The sequence below is a fragment of the Calypte anna genome, chromosome 2 (assembly GCF_003957555.1).
Source record: "Calypte anna isolate BGI_N300 chromosome 2, bCalAnn1_v1.p, whole genome shotgun sequence".
Taxonomy (NCBI): Eukaryota; Metazoa; Chordata; class Aves; order Apodiformes; family Trochilidae; genus Calypte; species Calypte anna.
The window spans coordinates 23,072,841-23,096,208 of NC_044245.1; the positions used below are offsets into that span (position 1 = coordinate 23,072,841).

The following is a 23,368-nucleotide window of genomic DNA, read 5'->3' on the forward strand; positions in this document are numbered from 1 at the left end:
GCATGACTAATTGCTGTTCTGATTTTTTTTTGAGTTGTAGAATTTCTTTTACTTGTCACAAAATCTCTATGGCTCTCTCCTTTTGTTTTATGTGCTTTCTTGCAAGTGCCATAGGCTTCAGATGGCCTGAAGAGTTTGCCATGATTTTTTCTGTCCCTTTTTAGTCATTCTACTATCTTTACTCCATACCAATGTGCTCCCTGATATGTTTCACATATGACAGTCCATCTCAGAGGTAATATATTCTTCAGGTTTTAGCAAATTTATTTAGACTGCATACTTAAGAATTGCTCTGGTTCATGATGTCTTAGTGACCTAAACTTTCTGAATCTTATATTTATTGCAAATTGTGTGAAATCAGTGTTCATCTACAGATGAAACTCTCTTCATCTGAGGATAGCAGATGTCTGGAAAAGGAATACATATGCATGGGTTATGAAAAGGCTCCTACTACAGCTTTCCATTTTTTCTTCTTTTTTTCCCCTCTCATTTTTTTTAAACTGATGTACCTACTGTAATTTTGTAGGCTGCTTTTTACTATACATTTGAAAATCATTAAATGGTTTTGTACATAGATGCTTTTAGAACAATCCCTGCCATTTAAAATCTTTAATAAAAACAGTAACTTTGAGTTGAACTAGATGCAAAACTAATGATAATTAGATGTTTAACTAAAATGCAAAATGGTGAAGTTATTAAAGTATTCTAAGTGCTAAAATAAATTACTAAAATTTGCACTAGAAGATAAATCATTGACTAAGTTGATCACTTACTGAGTGAATTTCTCAGTTTAAAAGAAGTATTGGGACATTTTTCATCTGAGGTTGTATGTGTAACATTGCACTATACATGTTGTGTTTCAGCCCACAAAGTAGCTTACAGAGGTCACTCAGCATAATTGTCTCTTGTGGCAGGGTATGAAACTGAGGAATGAAAATACATTGTTACTCACCCAGGATTGCACAGAAAAATGTGGTGGAAAACTAAAGGAGAGCATAGTTATATTGGATCCAAGTGCTAAAAGTTATTGGATAGTAATTTACTGGCACTGACTCATATTGGGATGTGATTGGGATGACAGAGCAAACACTAAAGTAATTTGCCAACTAAATGCCATTATGCACCTATGTGTTTTCCAGTTAGAGCTGGAACAGCATCTCTCAGAAGATCCCCTATGACTGTTGGTGTGCAGACTTATAAGAGGGCACTTATAAGTGATTCCATTACATCTGTCTTCAAATTCTCTTTATGTGAAAATCAGTTCTTTATGTTTACATGAGTGGGGCTCAAAGAAGTGCAAGGCATGGTGCTGGGCATCACCCTCTCTGCTGCCAGCCCCAAGTGATTTGCTTTCAGCAGGTGTGGGCCAAGTGCAGCTCTTGTGCTTAGATGAGCAATTGATTAGTTTGCACTGAATGATGCAGGCTGGGAGGTGTAGGGATGGAGGTAAATGCTCTGATGCTGTTCACCTGCTTCTGTTCAAGTGATGGCTGCCACTTGAAGCAGTCATCCTGTAAATCCTGCAAAAAACAGTATTCCTGAGTTCCAGTGACAACAGTAATTAATAATTTAAATCCTTCAGCTCTCTCAGAACTCTCTGATCTACTGTTTTTCAGCCCGAGTAAGTGTCATCATTATGAAGTATTTTTAATTCACTGGCTTCTTGTAAAACAAAGTAACTTCTGTTTAGGATGGAAGTTAAAAGATGGTGGCGGTCAAAAAGAGAAATCAAGGGGCATCTTTAGTTCCTTGAGTTTTTTGCACCACAGTCCTTTACAGTCCTTTGTCAGGACTGTAAGTGGGTTTTGTAAACTACAAACTTAAGTCCTTTTCAGTAAGATAAATATAAACAATGTTTACACTGAACTGCCTTTTGTGATAGTGATTAAAAGAAGTGTTACCCTCAATGTGGAATTAGCTACTGGTTGGTAGAATAATCAGGAGTAACCATACCTACAGTCAATTTGCCTCTGTCAGGTTTCTTTCAAGGAAGATTCTGGCAGAGCCTGGTTTCATTAGGCCTCCATGGTTTATTTGGAGTTTTAGGTGTCTGTTTGTTACCTCAATATCACTGCAGAGTAAATCTCCGGGTTTGATCATCAAACTTTGAGATTTTTGTGTAAATGAATATTTAACAATTGAGAGTTACTTTTCTTCACAAAAGTGAGTTCTATTGAAAGGTGTACCACAAAGAAGAGCATTATCTCAATGCCATCTACCATTTTTTCTTTGCAGTAATGTTGCCACACTTAGCACTTTCTTAAGTTAAGAACTCAGCCTAAAGGATGTGTATATATACACCTGTTTCTCTTAATTGATGATATTTATTAATTTTTCACATCTCAAGATTTATATTCTCTTTACAGAAAATAAGATGGAAAAAAGGGTTTTAATGACTGGACAGTAAATCAGAATAAGGCTGCTGTTTTATTCTGGAAGCTATAGATTAATACATTTGAGATATATAATACTAAAGGGGAGAATGAAATCCCAGAGGAACACTACTTGAGATTAGTTCAATCATTTTGATAGTATTAAGCATTGCCATGATGTCTATCAAGATGATGACAGGTACCAATGACAATGTGTCACTGATAACTAAATAGCACAGCCCACCTACTGTGTTTATTTGTGAATTATTCTAATTGAGTTCAATACGGTTGCTGTTTGTGTTATTTTTTTTATTTTTAATGAATTGATGGAATAGAGAACTTTGGATTAAGACCAACATAATCTACAGAATACTATGTGCTATTTGCCTCAGTCTCTGGCTAGAGAATCCACACCCCTATTTCTCTAGAACCTCCTTGATCTTTTTGCTGTCATATTCTGCATTGCACTCTCTGAACACAACATCTGTCCTGTTCTTTATCTGGAAATTGATCTCGCTTTTCTAAATTCCTCCTGCACTATTACTTCTATTGTAAAATGATAAAGTAATCCAGGTGTCTTAATTTATGTATATATATGTGATGGGTAGGGTATTTTATTGACAGAGAAATGGAATACTACACAAATATGTGATCTGCATGTCTGTCATCAGTCTTTCTACTTCTGCTTTCATGATGGTTTACTCTCCTATCTGTGCATGACACATGAATTTACTTATGGCAAGGCTTATCTTTTTATGATGCCCGAAGTCTTGTTAAATCTAAACAAAACTCTATGTAAGACAATTTTAAGGAGAAATCCAGATAATCCAGTAGGTTTAAACTAGTAATTACCTTTCAACAGTGACTAGCACCCTGAGGCTTGAATGGGTGCCAGTCTGAAGCATTATGAATAGTTGGAAGGTGATGAGTAAACTATCTTTTGATAACCAGGCTTTCTTAAGTTGCTTGGAGTCATTAAGCAATGCTTTGTACAGAGCTAATGAGGTTCTGGCAGTTGCAAAAGAACAATCAGAAGAAAAAGACTGTAGCCATCCTGTCACTGAAGTAATCTAACTACAGAAATTAAAAGCCTGAGGGAGAAGATTAATTTATGCTCAGTAGGTGTCTGTATCATCTTGCTTAGAAAAATGAATACATCTTCTAAGGCCCAGTACAATTGGGAGTTGCCTCCATGGCTATGGGAGTGTGAAAGCTCCAGTGTTTCCTTGGACTTCATGGTTGTAAAGGCTAATTTTGCTTTCACAGAAAGAAATTGCAATAATAACAACAATAGTATTTTTGGAAACTGTGTTATGCCTTTCTGGTCATCTGTCTATGCCATTGCTTGTCGTGGCTGGGGAAGTTTCAGGGTATGAGTTTGCTCTGGATGAGGGTAGTCTGTACCAGTTTTTATCTTTCATTCAGTTTTTGTGCGATTTAATTTGGGTAAATTGAGACACCTGCTTTTTTGCAAGGCCTTGGCTGTGATTTGCATATGGTGAAATTTTTAATGCTAGAAGTGAAACCAGCCAAATAGATTTGAAACTAGACTGATCTGTTGTGAAGTTTCATCCCTCAGACCTCAAACCTTTTTTAATTTTATAAATGAGAGTCATAATCTCACATGCCTGGGCCATGAAGTCAAGAATGTACTGTAGTAACAATTACGCCCTAATGGGACATGGCCAGAATGACCTAAAAATTCTTTGCCATCTCAAGCTTCCAGGGCTTGTTGAGGGTGATAATTGTGGGTGTCATGCAGAAAGAAGGAGGCAACTGGTATAAATATGGTTATACTGCAAGTGGGGTTATTGTTGAAAATCATATGCCTTTTCCTTTGAACAATTCGATCAAATACAGGACAGATAATATAAAACCATGTTTTACAATGTGATACTTCTTAACAAAGCTTTTAGTGATGTGATAGAAAAGAAACAGACTGACTCACAGGGAACTGAGATCATATTTTGGATAACATCTGAGTGTGAAAATATAAAGTTGACATTATGGAAGTTATGAAGTGTTTCTTACAGTGCTATAAATGAACCTCTGGCATTGGCAGGAAAAAATTTAATAAATACATGATGGGAGACAAGTTATATTATGAGAAATGCAGCTTCTGTGCTTTAATTTTGATTTTTCTTTTTCTTCCCTCTTTCAGGGTAAATGGAAAGCTGGTAGCATTGAAGGTGATTAGACTACAAGAAGAGGAAGGCACCCCATTTACTGCTATCAGGGAAGGTATGTTCTCACATTTGGTGATTATATATGGATTTTTTTTTTTTGTAAGTACATTGAAGTTCTTATTTCTATGCCATGCTGTGGTGAACAGGTTGAGAATTCAAATTATATGGTAATGTTCTCAGTAGGAAGAAACTTTGGTGCCTCAAAAACAAAACCTCTGGTGTAGGAGTTCATGTTAAAGATGTCAGCTCTGCCTCTGCTTTGGCTCCTTTTAGATTTACTATACAAATGAGTACTCAAGAGCATGGTGGGTGTGAGGAGTCAGTCTGGAAGATGAGGCAACTGTGTAAGTTGTGCTTCTTGCCTGCAGGCAGCACCTAAGATGTAATTTTTATATGCCCATAGAAAGAAGTGAAGAAAAAAATGTTTCTTTATGAAGACAAACAGAGGATCAGGGAGCAAAAATGCAGGCATCTTAGAAGCTGTGTGCAGTTTGGGACTAGCTTTTGTTTGGTTTTTTTTTTTTCCATGGACTCTAACTTGCATGGCTTGAGAATGATTCTTAGCTAGCACTTTCAGAGGTGCCTGTCATACTTTCTGCTCTGCTCCTTAATCCTTTCTTGTCATCCTCTCATGGCCCCTAGGGATGGGTGTTTTTCTGAGCCTGCCTATTTTGAGCTCCTTTGCAGAAACTGTTGTTGTACATTTTCTGTATGGGCCTCCTTTCACAGAAGGTACTAAAAATGAGCTTTGGTAGAGGAATACCATTACAACTAAACAATTTACCGCTGATTCAGGCTCAGTTGAAGTTGGTAGTGAACTAAAGAGATGAGTTGCAGCTTTTTAAATTTTTCTCTTGGTATAATTCCTGAAGTGGGAATAGCCAGGGAGGTTCCATCACAGCAGCCCTGACAGGGTCCACATCATGGCCCTGCTGAGGAGGCGTGAAGCTTTGCAGACACTGCAGCTCCCTTGTCCCTCACACCTACTTAAGTTCCTGCAGACATCCAAATGCTGTATATCTGTCTGTACATTGAGCCTGTTTGGGCATGGACTGGGAAAAAAATAAATCCATGTTGGTCATGACTGGCACCCTGAAGTTAGAAACCTTTAAAGTACTGTGGTTTTCAGCCCCAAGGTTGTGCATTTTAAAGGGGGCTTTTTCACAAAGGAGGGAAAACCATGGGTGGCCATTTTCAGAGAATCATAGAATGTCTAGGATTGGAAGGGACCTTGAAAATCATCTAGTTCCAATCCCTCTGCATGGGTAGGGACATCTCCCACTAGACCAGGTTGCTCAAAGCCCCATCCAACCTGGTCTTGAACACTTTCAGGGACGGGGCAGCCACAAGTTCCTTGGGCAACCTGTTCCAGTGTCTCACCACCTTCAAATTAAAGAATTTCTTCCTAATGTCTAACCTAAATCTTCCCTCTTCAAGTTTGAAACCACTTCTCCTTGTCCTCTAACTACACACCCATGTAAAAAGCCTCAGCCCAGCTTTTTTGTAGGCCCCTTTGAGATGTTGGAAGATTGCTATAAGGTCACCTTGGAGCCTCCTGTTCTCCAGACTGAACAACCCCAACTTCTTTTGCCTGTCTTCATAGGAGAGGTGCTCCATCCCTCTGATCATTTTAGTGCCTCGATGATTTTATGAAGGTTTTTCAGCAGTGCTTCTATACTGCTTTGTTTGACTGATAGTTATTGAACTATCCAACACATTTATTTGCAATGCTTTATATTTTATCCGTGATCTGCCTGTCCCTGCAGCTGTGCTGTGATAGTGAGGTGTGCAGAGAGTTTTGAGCACAGCTTTCAGTATTACTATATTTCAATATATTTCAATATATTTCAATATTTCAGTATTTGTAATGATGAGTTCAAGGCATAACAGTCTGTGTTTCAAATGGTTATTGTTCTCTAGTTTTTGAGTTGATATGGTAGTGACTTAATAAGAAAATAGGAGATGTGGCTTTTTTGCACCTTTTTAGTGGCACTTAAAAGGTTTATTAATGTGTGCTTGGTCTAAATCAAAGTTTATAGCATTATAACTGTCAAATACAGTCTGATGTGTTTTTCTTCATAAAGAGCTTGTTTTGTGAGTTCAGTATAAATATGAAGTCATTAGGAGCAAGAACAGAGATTTTTCCACTTGATTTTTTTTTTAAATTATAAAGTCACATTTGCATGAAGATACTTTTCATTCTGTCATTGGAGTTTGCCTTTTAGCTGTGACTACAGCACTGTGGTTGAAGCCAGTTAAAATTCTGGTACATAAATATTAGTAGAACAAAACTTTTTTCTAGAAAATCTCCTAAGGTTATTAATTCATATTTATTTTCTTAAGTAAGCAGTGCCTCACTGATTCTGAGAGGGCTATATGCATTTTTTGTATTTCTAAGTACTCATCTAGGCTGGGATTAGATCCAATGAGTATTAGGCTAATGAGAGGGCTTTTTCTCAGCCTGTGTTGACTGTTGGTTAGGTGGGGTCAAACTTGGTTTACAGGTTGTCTGTGGGTTGTTTGTTTATTTTGTATATGTAATCCTGTCTCCTGGGTAGTGGAACTTTACTCGGATCTGTAGGAGTCATTAGTAGAAATAGTCTTACACATTTTATGCCTGTAAGAAGTCAGATGTGCATCATGTGAAAGAAAGGAAGGGGAAAAATCTGTATCTAGTTAGGCATTGGCTTTTCTGGTTTGTTTTGGTTTTTGTTTTTTTTCAGGAACAAATATCAACACTAGGAAAAAAGGAAGGCTGTTCTAGAAATGTTAGCTTTCAGAAGGTGGTCTCAGTGATGTTGTGCCACACCCCTATTATTTGCCAGTAGCACCACAGCTGTGGGCTTCATTTGCAGGACCTGAGAAAGCTGTTGCTTTCCTCTTGGCAGCATGTAATCCCAGTTGGACATGCTGGGTTCTGTAATGCAGCTGTGACTGATCTTAGATACATGGGTGGGAAAAAGAAAACAAAGAAACAAAGAAAAAGAAAAAAAATGCTTGTGTAAGCTTGTGAAGTTATCTGATAAGTCTGAGACAGAAAAAAGAATGGGACACTGTGTTAAACAGACTTTTCTTGATCTTTGCTGGCTGACTGAGAGCTCCAGCCATATAATTTAGACTGGGACAGTCATAACAAGTGCAAATACCTCTGAACATGAGATCAACTTCTAATTTCAGTTATCTGAGGAGCAGTGTTTCCCTAATAAAAAAAATTAAGCATGATACCATGGTATCATGAGCCAGGGGTCTGTTGGAAGATTTTTTACAAAGTCTTTCATAATGGAGAAACCAAACAGGTTTTTACTTTTACATATTCCTTACTTTCTAATTTTCCATTAATGCAAGGCAAATTCATGCAGAAGCCTAGTTATTTGTAAATTTAAGTGACTGTGGGTTGTTTAATATTTCCCATGGCTATTTCTGTAAAAGCAGTGGGAGAAAATAGAATTCCTTCACAGTGCTCCTGATAGGGATGCTGTGTGATGTTAATTAGAGGGAATTTACAGGCTGAAATCTTAAGCAGTGGTCAATGTTGAGGGAATTTTGTAGCTTATGTACAGGGAAATGCATTGTTACTGTTGTGACAGCAGCAGAATGAAGCTCAAAAAAACCAAAGTTATAAAGAAAACAGACTAAGTAGGAAAATGCAGGATATAAATATAGAGCATGTGACTGCAGAAACAAGTAATAAATTGGTTGAAACAAACTGGAGGGAAAAGTAAAAGAAAATCCCCCAGGAAAGCTGCATAAGAAAAATCATAGTCTTAATGATTGAGAGAGGTTCAGGTGAAACTTCAATTAGAACTTATAAAAGAATTCTGCTTTTACAGCAGATATGGATTTGTGTCTTCTACTGTTTATCAAAGTTACATAGGTTTGACTGGAAGTAGGTAAATGTGGATTATTTATCAGTGCAGCTCAGCTCTCTACTGAATTTCTAGAACAAATTTCTAGAAGTAGCCTGTGCTAAATATTTTTTCAGCTTGTTCTGAATCAATTGTACCAACTCATTGATGCTCTCCTTTAGTGGCATGCAGTTTCCATGCTCTTTCACTCTGAGTTCCACTCTCTTACTCTGGAATAATCTAATTTATCTTTGAAGAGACTGAGGAAAAGAAAAAAAAAAAGGAAGAAAACCAAACAAACTTCAATTAATCGGATGCATATACCTGAGTGGGTTAAACCTGTGTGATTTTCTGATCACATATTTGAGTGGTACCTGCCACCATATTGTTGTTGTATTCTACGTGTGCTTGCAACTGTGATAACTGAGACAATATGGGGTCTGAAAGTAATTTACACACTTATTTTCTCATGTAAACAGAATTCAGTATAATATAGATTAGCAAATGATTTATTTTCTGTGTCAGTGTAATCGTGGTTCATTCTTTTACTGTAAATCTTATTATAAGCTGTTCAGAGATGTTTCAGCATCAGACTTGAAGTGTTATTAAATCCACTGCAGTGAGTAGAAAAATTCACTGACCTGAACTTTTATCTCAGATATTTTGTTCCCTTTATTTCCTGTAATATCACATGTTCATCTAGGCTAAATTCTGAACTAGGCAGTAGATTCTAGTGCTGGAAACAGCTTGATTTATGGTTCTCCAGTTATCTTATTTGATTTCTGAGTAGTAATATTTCTTATATTCAATATAGGAAAGATGTGCCTGTTGGGTATGCTTTAACACTAGCATCCCTTGGTTTTATTGCTACCTTTCTTTCTTGGGCAGTAAAATTACTTTCTTCCCATTTTAATAGTGAAAACTGTTTTGCATTTTGTTTTAATTTTCCACCCTTGGAAATATTGCCGCTCCTTTGCTTTGCTTGATTTGTTTTACTATTAGTAATAAAACTCTGTTCTAGTGTTTTAGTATATGGTAATGTTTAATTTCCTGTAGACCTAGATGATATTTCAAAGTATCATCCAAAACTGGCATATTTTCTATGCATTTTTGTACTTTGTGATTTAAATGCCACAATTAGAATCATAGAAATGTTTAGGTTGGAAGAGACTTCTAAGACCCTTAAGAAAATGAGCCCAACCATTAACCCAGCACACTGCTGAATCCACCACTTTGTCCCTAAGCACCACATGTCTTTAAAATACTTCCAGGGCTGATCATTCAACCACTTCACTTGGGCAGCCTGTTCCAGTGCCTGACAACCCCTTCAGTGAAGAAATTTTTCCTAATATCCAATGTCCAGTTTCTAATATCCAATCTAAACTTGAGACCATCACTTGCTATTTAGGAATTCAGACTGACACCCGCTTTGCTACAGCCTTATCTCAAGTAGTTGATAGCAATAAGGTCTCCCCTCAGCCTTCTCCAGTCTTAACAACCCCAGTTCCCTCAGATGCTCCTCGAAAGACTTGGGCTCTAGACCCTTCACCACCTTCCTTGCCCTTCTGTGGGACACATTCCACACCACGATGTCTTTCTCTAGTGAGGGGCCCAGAACTGAACACAGGATTCAAGGTGTGGCCTCTCCAGTGCTGAGTACAGAGGAATAGTCACTTCCCTAGTTCTGCTGGCAACAGTGTTTCTGATTAGGTAACTTTTAGTTCATTTCTCTCTTTTTATTAATTTTTTATTTACATCTTGTAGTTAATATATATATTGGTACCTATCTGTGTTTCACATTTTAAAGTGTCCAGGTCAAAGACTCTCTCTACATTTTCTCTTTGACAGTTGCCCACATACTAATTTTTCGGCTGCTACCTCAATGCTGCTTATGGATAGCAGTGTGGAAAAATAGCACATGAATGCTTTGGAACCAGACAGTGGTCTTGCATTATAAAATTACAAAGAACACAGGTTTTGCTTAAGTAATTTCTTTGACTTAAATTTTTAAAAAGCAGTTCAGCATGCACACTGAATAAGTTTCTTTTGTGACTTGTGGTAGAAAACCTAATAAATTTGAGTGCCAGTATAGAGCAGTGAGGAGAGATGATTAATTCTTGGCCGCAAAACATCTTAAAGTCTTCAAAGTTTCAGGCCACTTCTATCTATATCTCTCTATGGAAGGAGGAAAGAAACAAAAATTTAAAAAGGTTCTTTAAGAAAGAAATGTGATTCTGCCTTTATGCCCCAGATTGGACAGACTATCTGAGGTTGGGAGGTTTTCTAAGGCCTCCCTTTTTGAAGCTGTTGGGCTGGAGGAGATGAATCTTCAGAAAACTTTCATGTGGGGAAAACTGGAATAACTGCTAAGAGAAAAGTACAGGGAATGTCAGCAGTTTGCCAAGACAGAGCTCCTACTGAAGTGAATGTGTAATGTATTGCTCAGTGTTCCTAATGGATGCACAATGGAAAATTCTTCTTTTTAGTAACAGTACTGTAAGTGATGTAAAGCCATTCTGCTTCTGTGTTATCCAAGAAAAATAGTACAGTCTGTACCCACAATGTCAAAGGAAGGGCTACAGAAAATTATATTTTTACTCAGTAGATAAAATTCTTGTTACCTCATACTGAATTATTACCTGAGCTATTGCACCCACTTCCCAGCTGAGTGATTTTTGACTGATACATAGCATAATGATCTTTATAACTTTAAGTCAACAAATGACCTCATGGCACTAGTTAGATGACTCATGGTGATAAGCCTCCTGTTTATTGTATTCAAGCAGGTCTGGAAGGTTGTAGGTCTGGAAGGTTGTATGCTGTAGGTCGAGGGCACAGTGAAACAATATCTTCTCTTTTTTTTAAGAGTCATTGTTGGCTGATCTATTGGTAGAAGGTAAAACTGCAATGGGTATCCTGTCTTTGCCAGTAAATAGTAAGTTGGTTTTTTTGAAAGTTAAATAATCCTTTTATAAAACAAAACAACCCCTCTGCATTCTTCCTTTTATGCAGGATTTTTATTTTTAAATTTACTTAATTTTTACTTTATTTTAAAATTTATTTTAATTGAGGAAGCTTGGCAGATGCTTTCCTCTGAGTGATAGGAGTTTGGAGGACTTTCACATTTCCTTCACAAAGTCCAGTCAAGAAATTTAAACTTCCACAACTGAAATGCCTAAAAGCTTCATATATGTCTGGCTCAACAAGCCCCAGGGAACTTTGAGATATTACATTTAAGATTATGAAGATGAAACTATTCTTAGCATTCATGTCACATGAGTTATTATAGGGAGTTTGTGTCTTTATGTTTTTAGAGTCTGAGAATAAGTTCACTCTCCCAAAAGCCACATGGCTTGGGAGCATTTAAGTAAAAAAAAAATGTATGGATAGTAGCCTGGCTGTAGCTTGGGGAACATTTTCCTACAGAGTTGGCAGAGCTGGTGCTTACTGCAGGCTAAATAGCTACAGCTCAATTAACTGTAAAGTCCCTGCAAAGCTCACACAGCTTGTAGTCATAACAGCTTTGTCTTTCAGGGTTGTTAAAAATAACACACACAAGCAGAGAACCTCTGGGACACTTGGATATTTAAGGTCAAGCTATATTCAAAAGTAAAGAAGCACCAACAGTTTTAATTTCTTTGTCTAGTCTCTTTCTGTTATGGGCATAGAATGATAGAATAGTTTGGGTTGGAAGGAACCTTTGAAAGTCATCTAGTCCAACCACCATGCAGTTAAGCAGGGACATCTTCAACACAATCAGGTTAATTAAAGCCCCATACAGCCTGACCTCAAATGTTTTCAGGGATGAGGCTTCTACCACCTTGAGCAGCCTATGCCAATGTTTCACCATCCTTCTAACATATTTCTTCCTTAAATCTTATCTGAGTCATCAGGGCTGTGGCCACACCAATGGCTATCAATTGTCCTTACCAGCAACATTTGGGACATCAACACCAGATCAGGCTGGCCAGGAGCTTAAGCTTATATCCAGCTCCTGGACTAAAGTGTTGAGGGTGTACGGGATGGGTATGGTGATTACGTCCGTTGTTGAGTTCATAGCCTTGAAATGTCTCATATGGAGGATGCAAACTTAAACAAGGGATTATTAAGAGAGATGCAGTCTCTGCAGATCTGACTTTACATGCATGTCCACCATAATCATAGAATTATATGAAATAGACTCTTAAGATCAAGTCCAAATCTTAGTCTATCAAGTCTATCATGTGTTGGAAGGCCATATGGAAATGATCATGTCCTTTGAGTTTGCAGAGCCACCTGATTTTTGCACTCCAGTGTAACAGTTACTTCCCAAATGCTATGTAAATCCTCATAGTTTGGGTTATTCTTTACACTTCAACAACTTTAAGAGTCCATCTTTGACATATCTACTCTTTCATTGTGCCCCCTGGAAAACAAACTATGTAGAGACACAAAAGTCTGGTCTTGACATGCTCTTCCACTCGTACAGTAAAAAGAAGTTTTAGCTCTTGCAAAGGAGACTTTGGAAAAATCTGTGACCTACTAAGGCTTGTCCCAGGTCTCTCATAGATAAAGATTACCTCAAACTAGAGGGTTAGTAAAATCTTTTAATCCATTCATATTTAGTCATGAAGTACCTGTTTTTTCTAGCCAGGTAAAAGAACACTCTTTGAATCTTGTTACATTCCTTTGTTAGTGCTCTTCATGGTGTACTTTCATAATGTATAGAAAAACATTTCCTTTTTTCAGGTTTTGATTTCCTCATCTTTTATTTATGCTGATAGTGGCACTGAAGTGTCTTTACTATGGCTCAAGGAGCTAGTGGTGTGTATGTATACACACAGGCCAAAATGTGGTCCTGTCCAAGAGAGCTTTCTCATTACTCCAGCTGTCCCCTTCAGCTCTCCTATCCATTGAGAAGACCATTAGCTTCAATCAGAGTTTTTGGCTTCATGGGGAATTATTACTAAAATCAAAAGTCAGAGAGACACAGGACCTGGAAGTTGACTCAATGGTGATTGAGTCAATCACCATAAGAGGATACTGATCTGCCCAGTCCAGTCTGTATGATCCATGCCTTCCACAAGCTCAGTGAACTCCAGTAGCGTTTGGTAAAGACTCTTAGAGGTCACAGAGGATGGGACAGGATAAATGAAATACAATATTTGCCTTCATGGAGAACAAACATCCAAGTAAGGCAATTCTTTCCAGGCCAGGGTTATTGATATTAAAACCACAGAAGTTAAGCTGTACCCAAACTGTATGCTTCTTCAAGATAAAAGGAGAATTAAAAATTTAAGACGTGTTGTACTTAAAAACCACAATACATTTGGAAAAGGATGTTTCTGGGATCTTTCTTATGAAATTCAGTCAACTTTTAAAATTTCCAATACTTTTGGATGTTACTTATTATTAAATACACTTCTATGTTGTAGAAAAGTGTATATTCATTCTTACTGAACATTAATAAAAACAACAACCATTTCTGGAATTTTAATGACAACATCTTTTGATAGCTCACATTTTCAACTATGTATTTCATTTGTGTTTTCTCCTGCATATTCATTTGTGTGTGCATTTGCATGTGTCTGAAAGAAGCATGTTAGATCCTCATCGATGTGGAGTTTGGAAGCAGCAGGAGCTTTCATCTTTATTCTGTTTTCCCTCCTGCTGTTCTCCCCAGCCCTGACTGCTTTTTTTTTTTTTTTTTTACTGACAGTATTCATTTGCCTTGCTCTGAAAGTGTTGGACTGACTGCTGAAAGCAGTGAACTGAATTTCTGGTCATCTCAAATGAACTCGAGAGAGCTGACAGTGTTTGCATGTCAGATACAGGGCAAGTGGTTACTGTGATGTTACTGTATCTTGCTTTTGAATGTGTCCAAATTGAGCTGTGCTTCTGCCTCTCTTTTGGTGGACCAAACGAAAGCTTCTGTCTGTGTTGGGTGCTCAGAAATGGTAGACAATGATAAAGTGTGTCCTGCTTGTTTCATTGTTCCTTGCTATTCACAGTGTGATCATAGCCTTTTAGTCTTTCATCTTCTTTCATCTCCTTTTTTTTTTTTTTTTTTTTTTTTTCCTTTTTATTGTCTATCAGATTAGTGGTTCTCACAAGTATAAAACCTTCTAGAGAGCTGGGATAACATAAAAGCAACATAATTGATGGTGCTTTCCCTTGAGAATCGTGATATAAATTTTAAAGTCTGTAATGATCCCATCATATGGGAAAAGTGTCATGCTGTTCTGAAAAGTACAAATGAAAATTCCAAATTATCCAGCTTCATAGAACTATATCTGTTCCATAGAATATTCCATCCCTTCTGTTCTCCTCCTGTTCCCACTCCAATATTTTATGTGTAGCCTGCTGAGATGGAACACAGCTCTATCAATTCAATCTTCATTCAGTACTTCTGATATGCAATCTGTGACCTTCTTCTGGCTTTTGTTCTTGGACACAGTTCAAGCAAGAAAAGAATGGGGTGACACTTTGAGGATTTTTTTATTTTAATTTTTTTTAATACAATTTTAACATCAGGAATATTTTTCTCATCCTTGTTATCAGTTTGCTTAATGGTAGATCTTTCAGACTTTGCCCTACTTCCACTGTATATGTGCATCTTCAGTATTTACATGGAAGGTGTTGGATAAGGGATCTCATGCTAGTTCCAGTGCAGAAGGTTACATATTCATTAGTTTAGGGATGCCATTGAACCTTTCTCAGTAGGGCATTTGCTTCGAGTTTTCTCTGACCTGAATTTCAGGGCTCTCTGACTTGGCTTTTGGCCCTGCTGGGGCCTTCTGCTCTGAGCAGTTTTCTTCTCTCAAAAAAAAAATGTTTCTTCTTCCCTATTTAATGTAGGAAGAGATTTATCTGGTCTACTGCTCTCCCTGTCCTTCATAGTATGACAGGATAGATAGAAAAAAAGATGGTAGTTACATAGTATGGAGGGTAAATGGAAGGTAACAATCCTTTCTTCATAAATAACTATAATATGTAACATTGTCCTACAGAACCTTTATGCAACCCTTGTGGATTTCTTTTTTGAGTGGAAGTTGGTGAGGGTCAGTCTTTTTTATGCTGTATGCAAACTTAATCTTATCTTACAGCATGTACTGCCATCATAAAATGTACAGCTAAGTTAATCTTGCTCCAAGTAGAATTAGTTTTTACCCTGTGACCATATTCCAGTTGGAGTGGATTGAATTAGTGATACAGATACCACTTGGTATGAATGGAGATGCTAGTAAGTGATGGCATCTCAGCTTGAATTGTTTAGAGACCCTAACAGAGATGCCTTCCAAGTGCCAGTACCTTCCATGGCCACCTGGTTAAAAAAACCCTTTAATATCATTTGAGGTTAAGGCAATGAAATGCCTCCTTAACCTTGCCAATTTTTCAGATTGTTTTTTCTTTGCTGTGTCTCAATTTTGTGAATGGAATAATCTTAGTAAGAGTACTATTTAGTCATCTGATTAAATCTTCACACAGACATTTATCTTTGTTGAGACCTCCAAGTGCTTTATTTGTATTTTTCCCCTTCTGTGTCCTGGACTTGGAAGAGAGCAAGGTAGCAACTCTGCGTTGGAACCCATTGAGTTTTCTCCTTAGTCTTTTGTGCCTGTTAAGCAAGTAGGTGACTGTTTTATCTATCTCAGCAGAACTGAGTTCATCTTTGGGTAAATGTAAAATAAGTACATGAGAATGTTGCCTGGATTCATGGTGTTAAATCTCTCCCCCCTGAAAAAAATTCATCACAGCCCATATGGAAAGAAGTGTATGGGCACGTACATATATTGTGTGTGTGTGTCTCTTGTATGTCATAAAGACTTAACATGGAAAGCCCATTAATCCTGTCACCTAAACATCGAAATCCTTTGTGAAGGGCCATGTACTGGATTTGATCAACCCTGAGATCATGTTGTGAGTTAGGTGTGCAACCATACCTGGATAATGATAAAATGCTTCCCACAGAAGATGTCCATTTTTGTCAGAACTTGTGTCTGAGACATATGGCCATCATCTTGTGGCTTACAAGAGTCATCACTCACAAACACAATGTGACAATAGTTTTGTTTTTTTTTAATATAGAAGGTTCATGAATGACTGAACTTCTCCTGGTGCATGTAATTTATTTAGAAATATGGTATGAAACAGTCCTGGTTCTTCAGGCACAATGAAAACGTGCACACGCTCCTGCTGGATCCACATCAATGTCTTTGTTTTCAGTGCTTTTGTCTCCTTCCACAGCACAATCGCTTCGTTTTTTTTTTCCTTTGAAAAAAACTCATGATTTATTGCAAATATATAACTCCATTAAAAGCAGATCACAGCCTTAAGAACCATTAGTCCCTTTGCAGAGACAAGATACTTTTCTGTCTTAATATCTATAGAAATCACTTTGATATGAAAGGGAGAAAGATTCTTTTCAGAATAAGCTTGCTAGTTGAAAAGACAAGCACCCTGGAAGAGGATGAGGCCACTGCAGTATTTTAGTTTGTTGCCTTCTATTCCTATCTTTTGTGGTAATGATTCAATTCTTCCTTAAATGTGTAAGGAAAGTAAAAATGGTATGTTCAGACTACTGTATGTTGTATGTAAGACTTTAAGCATGAATTTTTTCTAAACTGTAAAATACCTGGGAAATATTTTCTGTAACTTATGTCTTTGTGCTGGCATGAAATATGACAGTAGCTGCTGCAGTCAATGAGCATTCACTCTAATGCCTTCCTCAGGAAGAAAAATATCAGTTATAATCTAAACAGGGGGGAAAGTGTTTGTAACTATATCTTACATTAAAATTATGTATGTGAGGGGGAAAAAAAAGACATTTGTTTTTCTCCCTTGATTTTTTTTCTTCGATTTTATTCGCAGACTGCTTTGTTCTTTGGTCCAGTTGCTGCTGATTGCTATAGGCACAGTTGTGAGGGTCAGGCCATTCCTCCAGGACACACCACTGCTCCTTTTCCTCTCCTGCATTTTTCTGTAGGCTGAAGGATACGTTGCAGACATTTTAGTTTAAATTTTCTTTTTTTGGTGAAAGAAGTGGGAGATTTTATCATTTAGGAATTATATGAAGCTGAAATACATGCTTCATAATGGAACATGCAGCATGGGTGGAGTTACTGGCTTCAGGCTTTATAGTCAATATGAAGATATTAGCATTTCAAAATTAGAAACTGACCTTCACTGTCATCTTCAAAGCAAAGAAAATGAATATCCACATTATTTTACTTTGGAATGTTCCTCCCAAGTAAGCTATATAAAAAAGAAGCCGATAATGTATCACTTTCTTATGCTGAGATGAAGGGGAATTGGATGGTTCAGGGACTAGTAATAGGATATCATGACCTTCCACCTCTGACCCATTTATTACAATACAAGCCATGACAGTGGAGTCTAAAAGTCATCACTGGAATAAGCAGCTGTAGAGTCTGGAACTGTGTATTTCTGAATTTTTAAGATCTGGGCCACTTGTCATGAACATCCACAAGATTCTCACCAGTCTGCAGATTTAGCTGGAGCTAAATAGAAAGTCAACTAAGAACAATATGAATGAGGAAGCATTATAAACAATATATTAGCTGTGTTAAACATGGTGATTTGTATCTGTTCTGATCTGCTGTAGCTTGTTTGTCCTCATTGCATTGTGAAGCTTTTTTCCGAGTTCCAATGCAGAGCTACTAATTTTAAGCATTTAATGTTTTGCTCTGGCTCTCCTGTGGAAGATTCCTAACATCCATTTTGTGTCTATGGGTAACTTAAGCTGAGAGTTGGTAATGAGAAGCCCATCTTAGTTGTAGAGCTTAGATAATTATATGACCAATATCCTCAGGTTTTACTCTAATCTTGAGTATCACCTGATTTTCCATGAAGAGAAGTAATCACAAAAGTAAACAAGGCAGTAGGAATCTCTGTGTACCACCATGCTAGCTTCACAGAGTGATAATGTGGCAGTGTGGCTGGCTTCCATCTGAAAACACCCTCCTTCCCTCCTATCTCCTAAAATCTGACAGGACAAAGTAACAAAAGTTACTGTGATAGGATAAATGCAACTCATTGGAAAATAAATCAGAACTGTACTGGCAAAGTGAAAACAAACAAAACAAAACCAGCTGTTAAGTCATTATATCTTGAAGTTCTAGTTTGAAAGCAGTCAGAATTGTGACCTACTTTTTTTGTGGTCTGAATATTTCCAAAATTTTACAAGTGGAAAAAAATTTAATCTACTCTACTTACACATTTCACTCTCAGATGCCAGGATAACACACAGACAGACAGACAGACAGACACACACACACACACACTCACTTCCTTCCCCCTTATTTCTTTGCCAGCCAGGGCACACACTTGATCTTTTGTGTGCTATGAGTACTTTTTTAAAAATGTGTTTAATACTGGTGAGAATATTTTCCTACAAATATTTCCTGGATTTGGTGAGGGTTTTTTTAAGAAAGGGAGAAGTCACAAGCCACAAACGCTTAGCAGATTAAATTCTGGACAGGATAAAAATTTGCCTTTGTTTTTTCATTTCTGATTTTCTCAGCCTAGCAGTGCCTACATTGCTGCCAGGCAGAATATTCCAGTTCCTGAAGGGTCATCTAATGCAAAACAAAGCCCAGCAGGTTGTAGGCCCATTGAGAAAAAGTTCTATAGACCTTTAAGACTTTTCTAGGTTACTTTATCTCAATGTATTTGTGATCTTAAAAGATATTTTTGTATTTACAATTACATGTTTCTCAGAAAGTCTTGGTTATAAAGCAGACATGGTTGAAATACTGGCTTTGCATCAAGATTTCTAACATAATTAACATCTGAATCACTTGAGGCCCTATTCACAAAGCAGAGGACTATTTGCATAATCAAAAATGCTTTATTTTGCATGCCAGTGGAGAAGCTAAAGATTGTAGCTACAGCTCACAAACAAATTTCAAGTGATGAGATTTGATGTGTATCTGTAGGCAGCTTTCTCTCAGCCTTGCTTGTACAAATAAGCACAAATTTTTACAAAGGCAAAAGAAAATATTTTGGACCAATGCATAGTCTCCATTCAAAACCTCACTAAAGAGGCTTTGCTTAAGTTATCAGTGTAAGGATTAGATGGACTTCCCACTCTACCAAATGTGGAGGGGCTTTTTATGGCTGAATTGTTGCAAGAGTATGGATATCTTTCTAAAAATATGCTCAGTAAAAATTTATGAGCTTGAAAATTGCTCTTTCTATTGAGGAGGTCAAACTAAATAACCTATAAGAGTATCTATCTGAGGATAATGGGTTCAAGACTCTTAGCACCTTTCTGTCAGACTTCTGCCAGTAGTCCAGGAGGCTTATGAATTCCATTAATAACCTTCCCATTTTTCCATCAGCCCATGCATTCGTGTTTTCCATCCATCTTTATGGCTGTGAAGAAGAGGGTAGACTGTCACATTTAAAGAATTTGTTTCTTGGCATGTGAATAACTCCCAATCGGAGTTCAAGAGTGTGAAGCAGCTCCTAAGCTCTCAGAGGCTACAGGAAACCTCTGACCTGTGAGTTCTAGAGTAGAAGTATTTCTCAGATGTGCCTAGATCTGGAAGGTAGAATAGAGAGTGCATTAATACCTATTCTTAGGATTTTAGGTTTCAAAATACTTAAGAGTCTAAACATACTAATAAGATGAATATGTCTTTTTTGTACATTGCTTTGGAGCTATCAGCATAAAGGTGGATTATACCCTTTTCATACATCCAAGTTCTTTGCAGAGTTTGTTGTTTTTATGGTTGACTGAAGTGCATAAATTTTAAATAGTTCAGTTTCTCATTCATTTGTTTTAATTGCAGAGGCCATTAACCTTGTAAAATCATTGACAGAATTATAAATCTACATCTCTGAGAATTAGGTAAACAAGTTTATAAAAGTTCTTCAAGGGAAATGAAAGCCAACTGTACAAAATATTTTATTAATAGCAATTGTTAAAGCCCAACAAACTACTGGAAGAGCACCTGCAGATAATTGTACACTCCTTCAAGGCAGTGACACCACCACAGTTCCTATGATATGTAGCACTTTGTGTAGTTAAGGTTAATGACACATCTGAGATACAGATACCAAATGGTGGTTTCTTCTCAAATAAGCAGTCCTTCTTGATATTTTTGTGTGTAGTTTATCATGGTCAAACAGACTTGGGGAGAGGAATGTGTTTTAGTGCCTCGGGCAGGTTTGTTTATCTGTGGAGATCTTGTCTGTTTCTTTCAAATGTTATCAGATTGTCATATGAAAGCACCCTAACCAGCTGGGGGAGAGTCATTTTGATGGGCCTGTTGAAGTCTGTGATCTGTCATCACTGGGATGCTGAGCCCTAATTAGAAATAAATGAGTAGTGCTCCTGTGCCTGTTTCATGGACTGATCTTTTCTTATTCTGTTTGGGAACATTTCTGTTCAGCTTTCATAGGGCTGGTACTGTTTGAAATACTGAGCTGAGGTGGGAATTTAGGGAGGATGTTTAGCTTTGTGAGTATTAGCACTTTGGCTGCCACTATTTTAATATGCATATCTGAACTGAAATGTGCTCTTAGACTTTCAGATGTGATCAGTTCTTGATTTTTAGCCAAAGATTTCTGGCATGTGTTGGAACAGAGATTTATTATTCCTCTTTTAATAAGTTCCTTCAGAGGTGGAATTTTCTGGTGCAAAATGTCTGATGTTGCATACACACTAACTACTTATGCTGATGGAGAAAAGACTTTCATCAGCTTCTATAGGTACTTGCTTCTATCCTAATTCCTGTGACCACTCTTGTGGCAGAAGAACTCAGCCCACAAAATTTGGTGGCTTTGTCAAAGTCTTTGACTTACATGAAATGAGATGATGATAAGCAGTAAGTCACTAGCAAAGAGTTACAAGGACTTCATACTGCTTGAGCTGGATTTTTGTGCATGTTAAGATGTTCTCACTTTATATGTAGAGACTAAAAATGTGTTTGACCTTTTGTGGTATCTCAAAATACTGCTGCATATGAACTTGATTCAAGAGTGGCTTGGAAAAGGCTTATTGAGAGCAATATGCATTCCAAAGAATTTTTGACTTTTGAAAACTTCTTAAAAGTAGTGATGGTTTTGTTATGCTTCCAAACCTTGGTTTTATGGGCATTGTTGCTTACAGTGGAAGCATTCAACTGCTCTCTTATGTATCTTGTGTGTTGGTAAGATGATAGAGTTGACCATGCAATATTGGTACATTTATAAAGAGATTATATCCACTTGCTCTGTAATATTCAGGTCCCATATTGGCAACATACTGATATACTGAGTGTTTTAGTCGAATTTGTGCTTGGTCAAATCAAATTAACAGCTGAAGTTTCACTTCCTCCTCACCTTTTTTTTGTAAATACAAATGAGCTCATCAGTCAGAGATACTGCAGCACATATTGATTCAACCTCACAACCTATTAGTATTTAATTTGCTTTAGTCTTTCTGATTGGAAACAGAAGTTACAGAGAAATACAGTGGTTTATGTGTGTTGTATTTCTCCTTCTAGATGCTGCTTCTTGCCAAGGTGCTGCACTTGTTTTCTGTTCCATTTCTCCTCGGGGACAAAACCACTCATGCCTCATGTGTTTGGTTAGCAAGTCACTTCTGTGTTCAGCCATAATAATAAACAAGATATAATTAAAGAGACCCACTAAAGAATTGTCTTTGTCTCAGGGGCCCTGTACTCTCTGGGATGAAGAACTTAGGTCTAATCTCCAGGGTTTTTGGTTTGTTGGCTTGTCATGAGCTTGTGAATGGCTTTCCAGTTCCTTCATGGACCTGGCTTTTCACATGGCAAATTGAACTGCAAAGATGTCTGTGTTCCCTCTTTGTGTTTAGTTGTGCTGTTTGGTTGTAAGGTTTTTTTGTTGTTGGTTGTTTGGGGTTTTTTATATGTTGACAGAGTTAAAAGCTCTGCACATATTGTATTTTTTCTTGCCTTTTCCCTTCTGTTTTCCCTCTAACCTCCATTCTGCCCTTTCTGTTGTGCTGTCAGCAGACTGGAAGAAGACTGCCCCAGTGAAACACTTACCAGTGTCCTTGCCTGGGCAGTGGTAGAGGGAAAATCTAGGAGAGAAGGGGTGTCAAGACCTGGTGGTTAAGAATAGATGGTGGTGTGAGGACCTTGGGAAGTGGATTACTATTACAACAGTGGGTCTAGAATAATGTGAATTAGAGACCATCCAAGGTACCACAAGGTGTAGGAAGCAGTAATAGGAAGGTGGAAAGGGCTGTTGACTTTTACTAGCTTCAGTCAGGAGCCTGTGGGATTGACATGGGAAGTCTACTTGGACATTTATCACCCATTTTGTCATTGGTGGGGCTGAAGAAAGAGGGGAGCAGAAGTGGATCAAAGGCCTTGGAGATGTGCTCAGCCAAGAACAGATTTGGTATTGTGATTCTGCAGAAACTGTCAAAAGAGTTGCTGCTAACACTGTCCCGTCTATGACTGACAATGGATTCCAGGCTTCTTGGCTCATACTTCTGCTTCTGCCAAATATTTGAATGTTTAAACATATTCAGGGAGGATGGATTCTCTGGGAGATTTTAGATGCTGAAATCAAGCTTTTAAGTACAATACTCCACTGACTAGATGTAAACTTCAGCAAATTGGACAGATTTTCACAGAAAAAGGAAAAAGCCTGTCCTTGACCTGAAGTGTAACTTTTGAAGGCCACCTTTCAACATGAGATCTGAGAACTGTTTGAAGAAAAGGTCACCAACATTAAAGAGCATATTTGTTCTCTCTTGGAAAAGGCTGACCTGTTTTGACTGGAACAAACACTGTTAGACACAAACTGTAAAAGATGAGGACATTTGTTCAAAGTTTGGCAAGGCAATAATGTCATCTTAGAGGAAATGGTACTTTAAGATGCAGTGTTATCAGTTTTTCTATTATCATTATTATTTACTATGATTCTATAAAAAATTATCTAGAAAAGCAAACAGTAAACTGCTGTTATTTTAATTGATGCATGA

General features: G+C 37.5%; 1 protein-coding gene across 1 annotated transcript in view; it reads left to right on the forward strand.

Moving 5' to 3' along the window:
- The window catches only part of CDK14 (cyclin dependent kinase 14), a 311,039-nt gene that overhangs the window by 96,739 nt on the left and 190,932 nt on the right, over positions 1-23,368 (forward strand). The window contains exon 5 of the mRNA XM_008494133.2: positions 4,534-4,613. Within this exon, the coding sequence (XP_008492355.1) occupies positions 4,534-4,613 (80 nt within the window). The remainder of the gene's footprint in view (positions 1-4,533; positions 4,614-23,368) is intronic.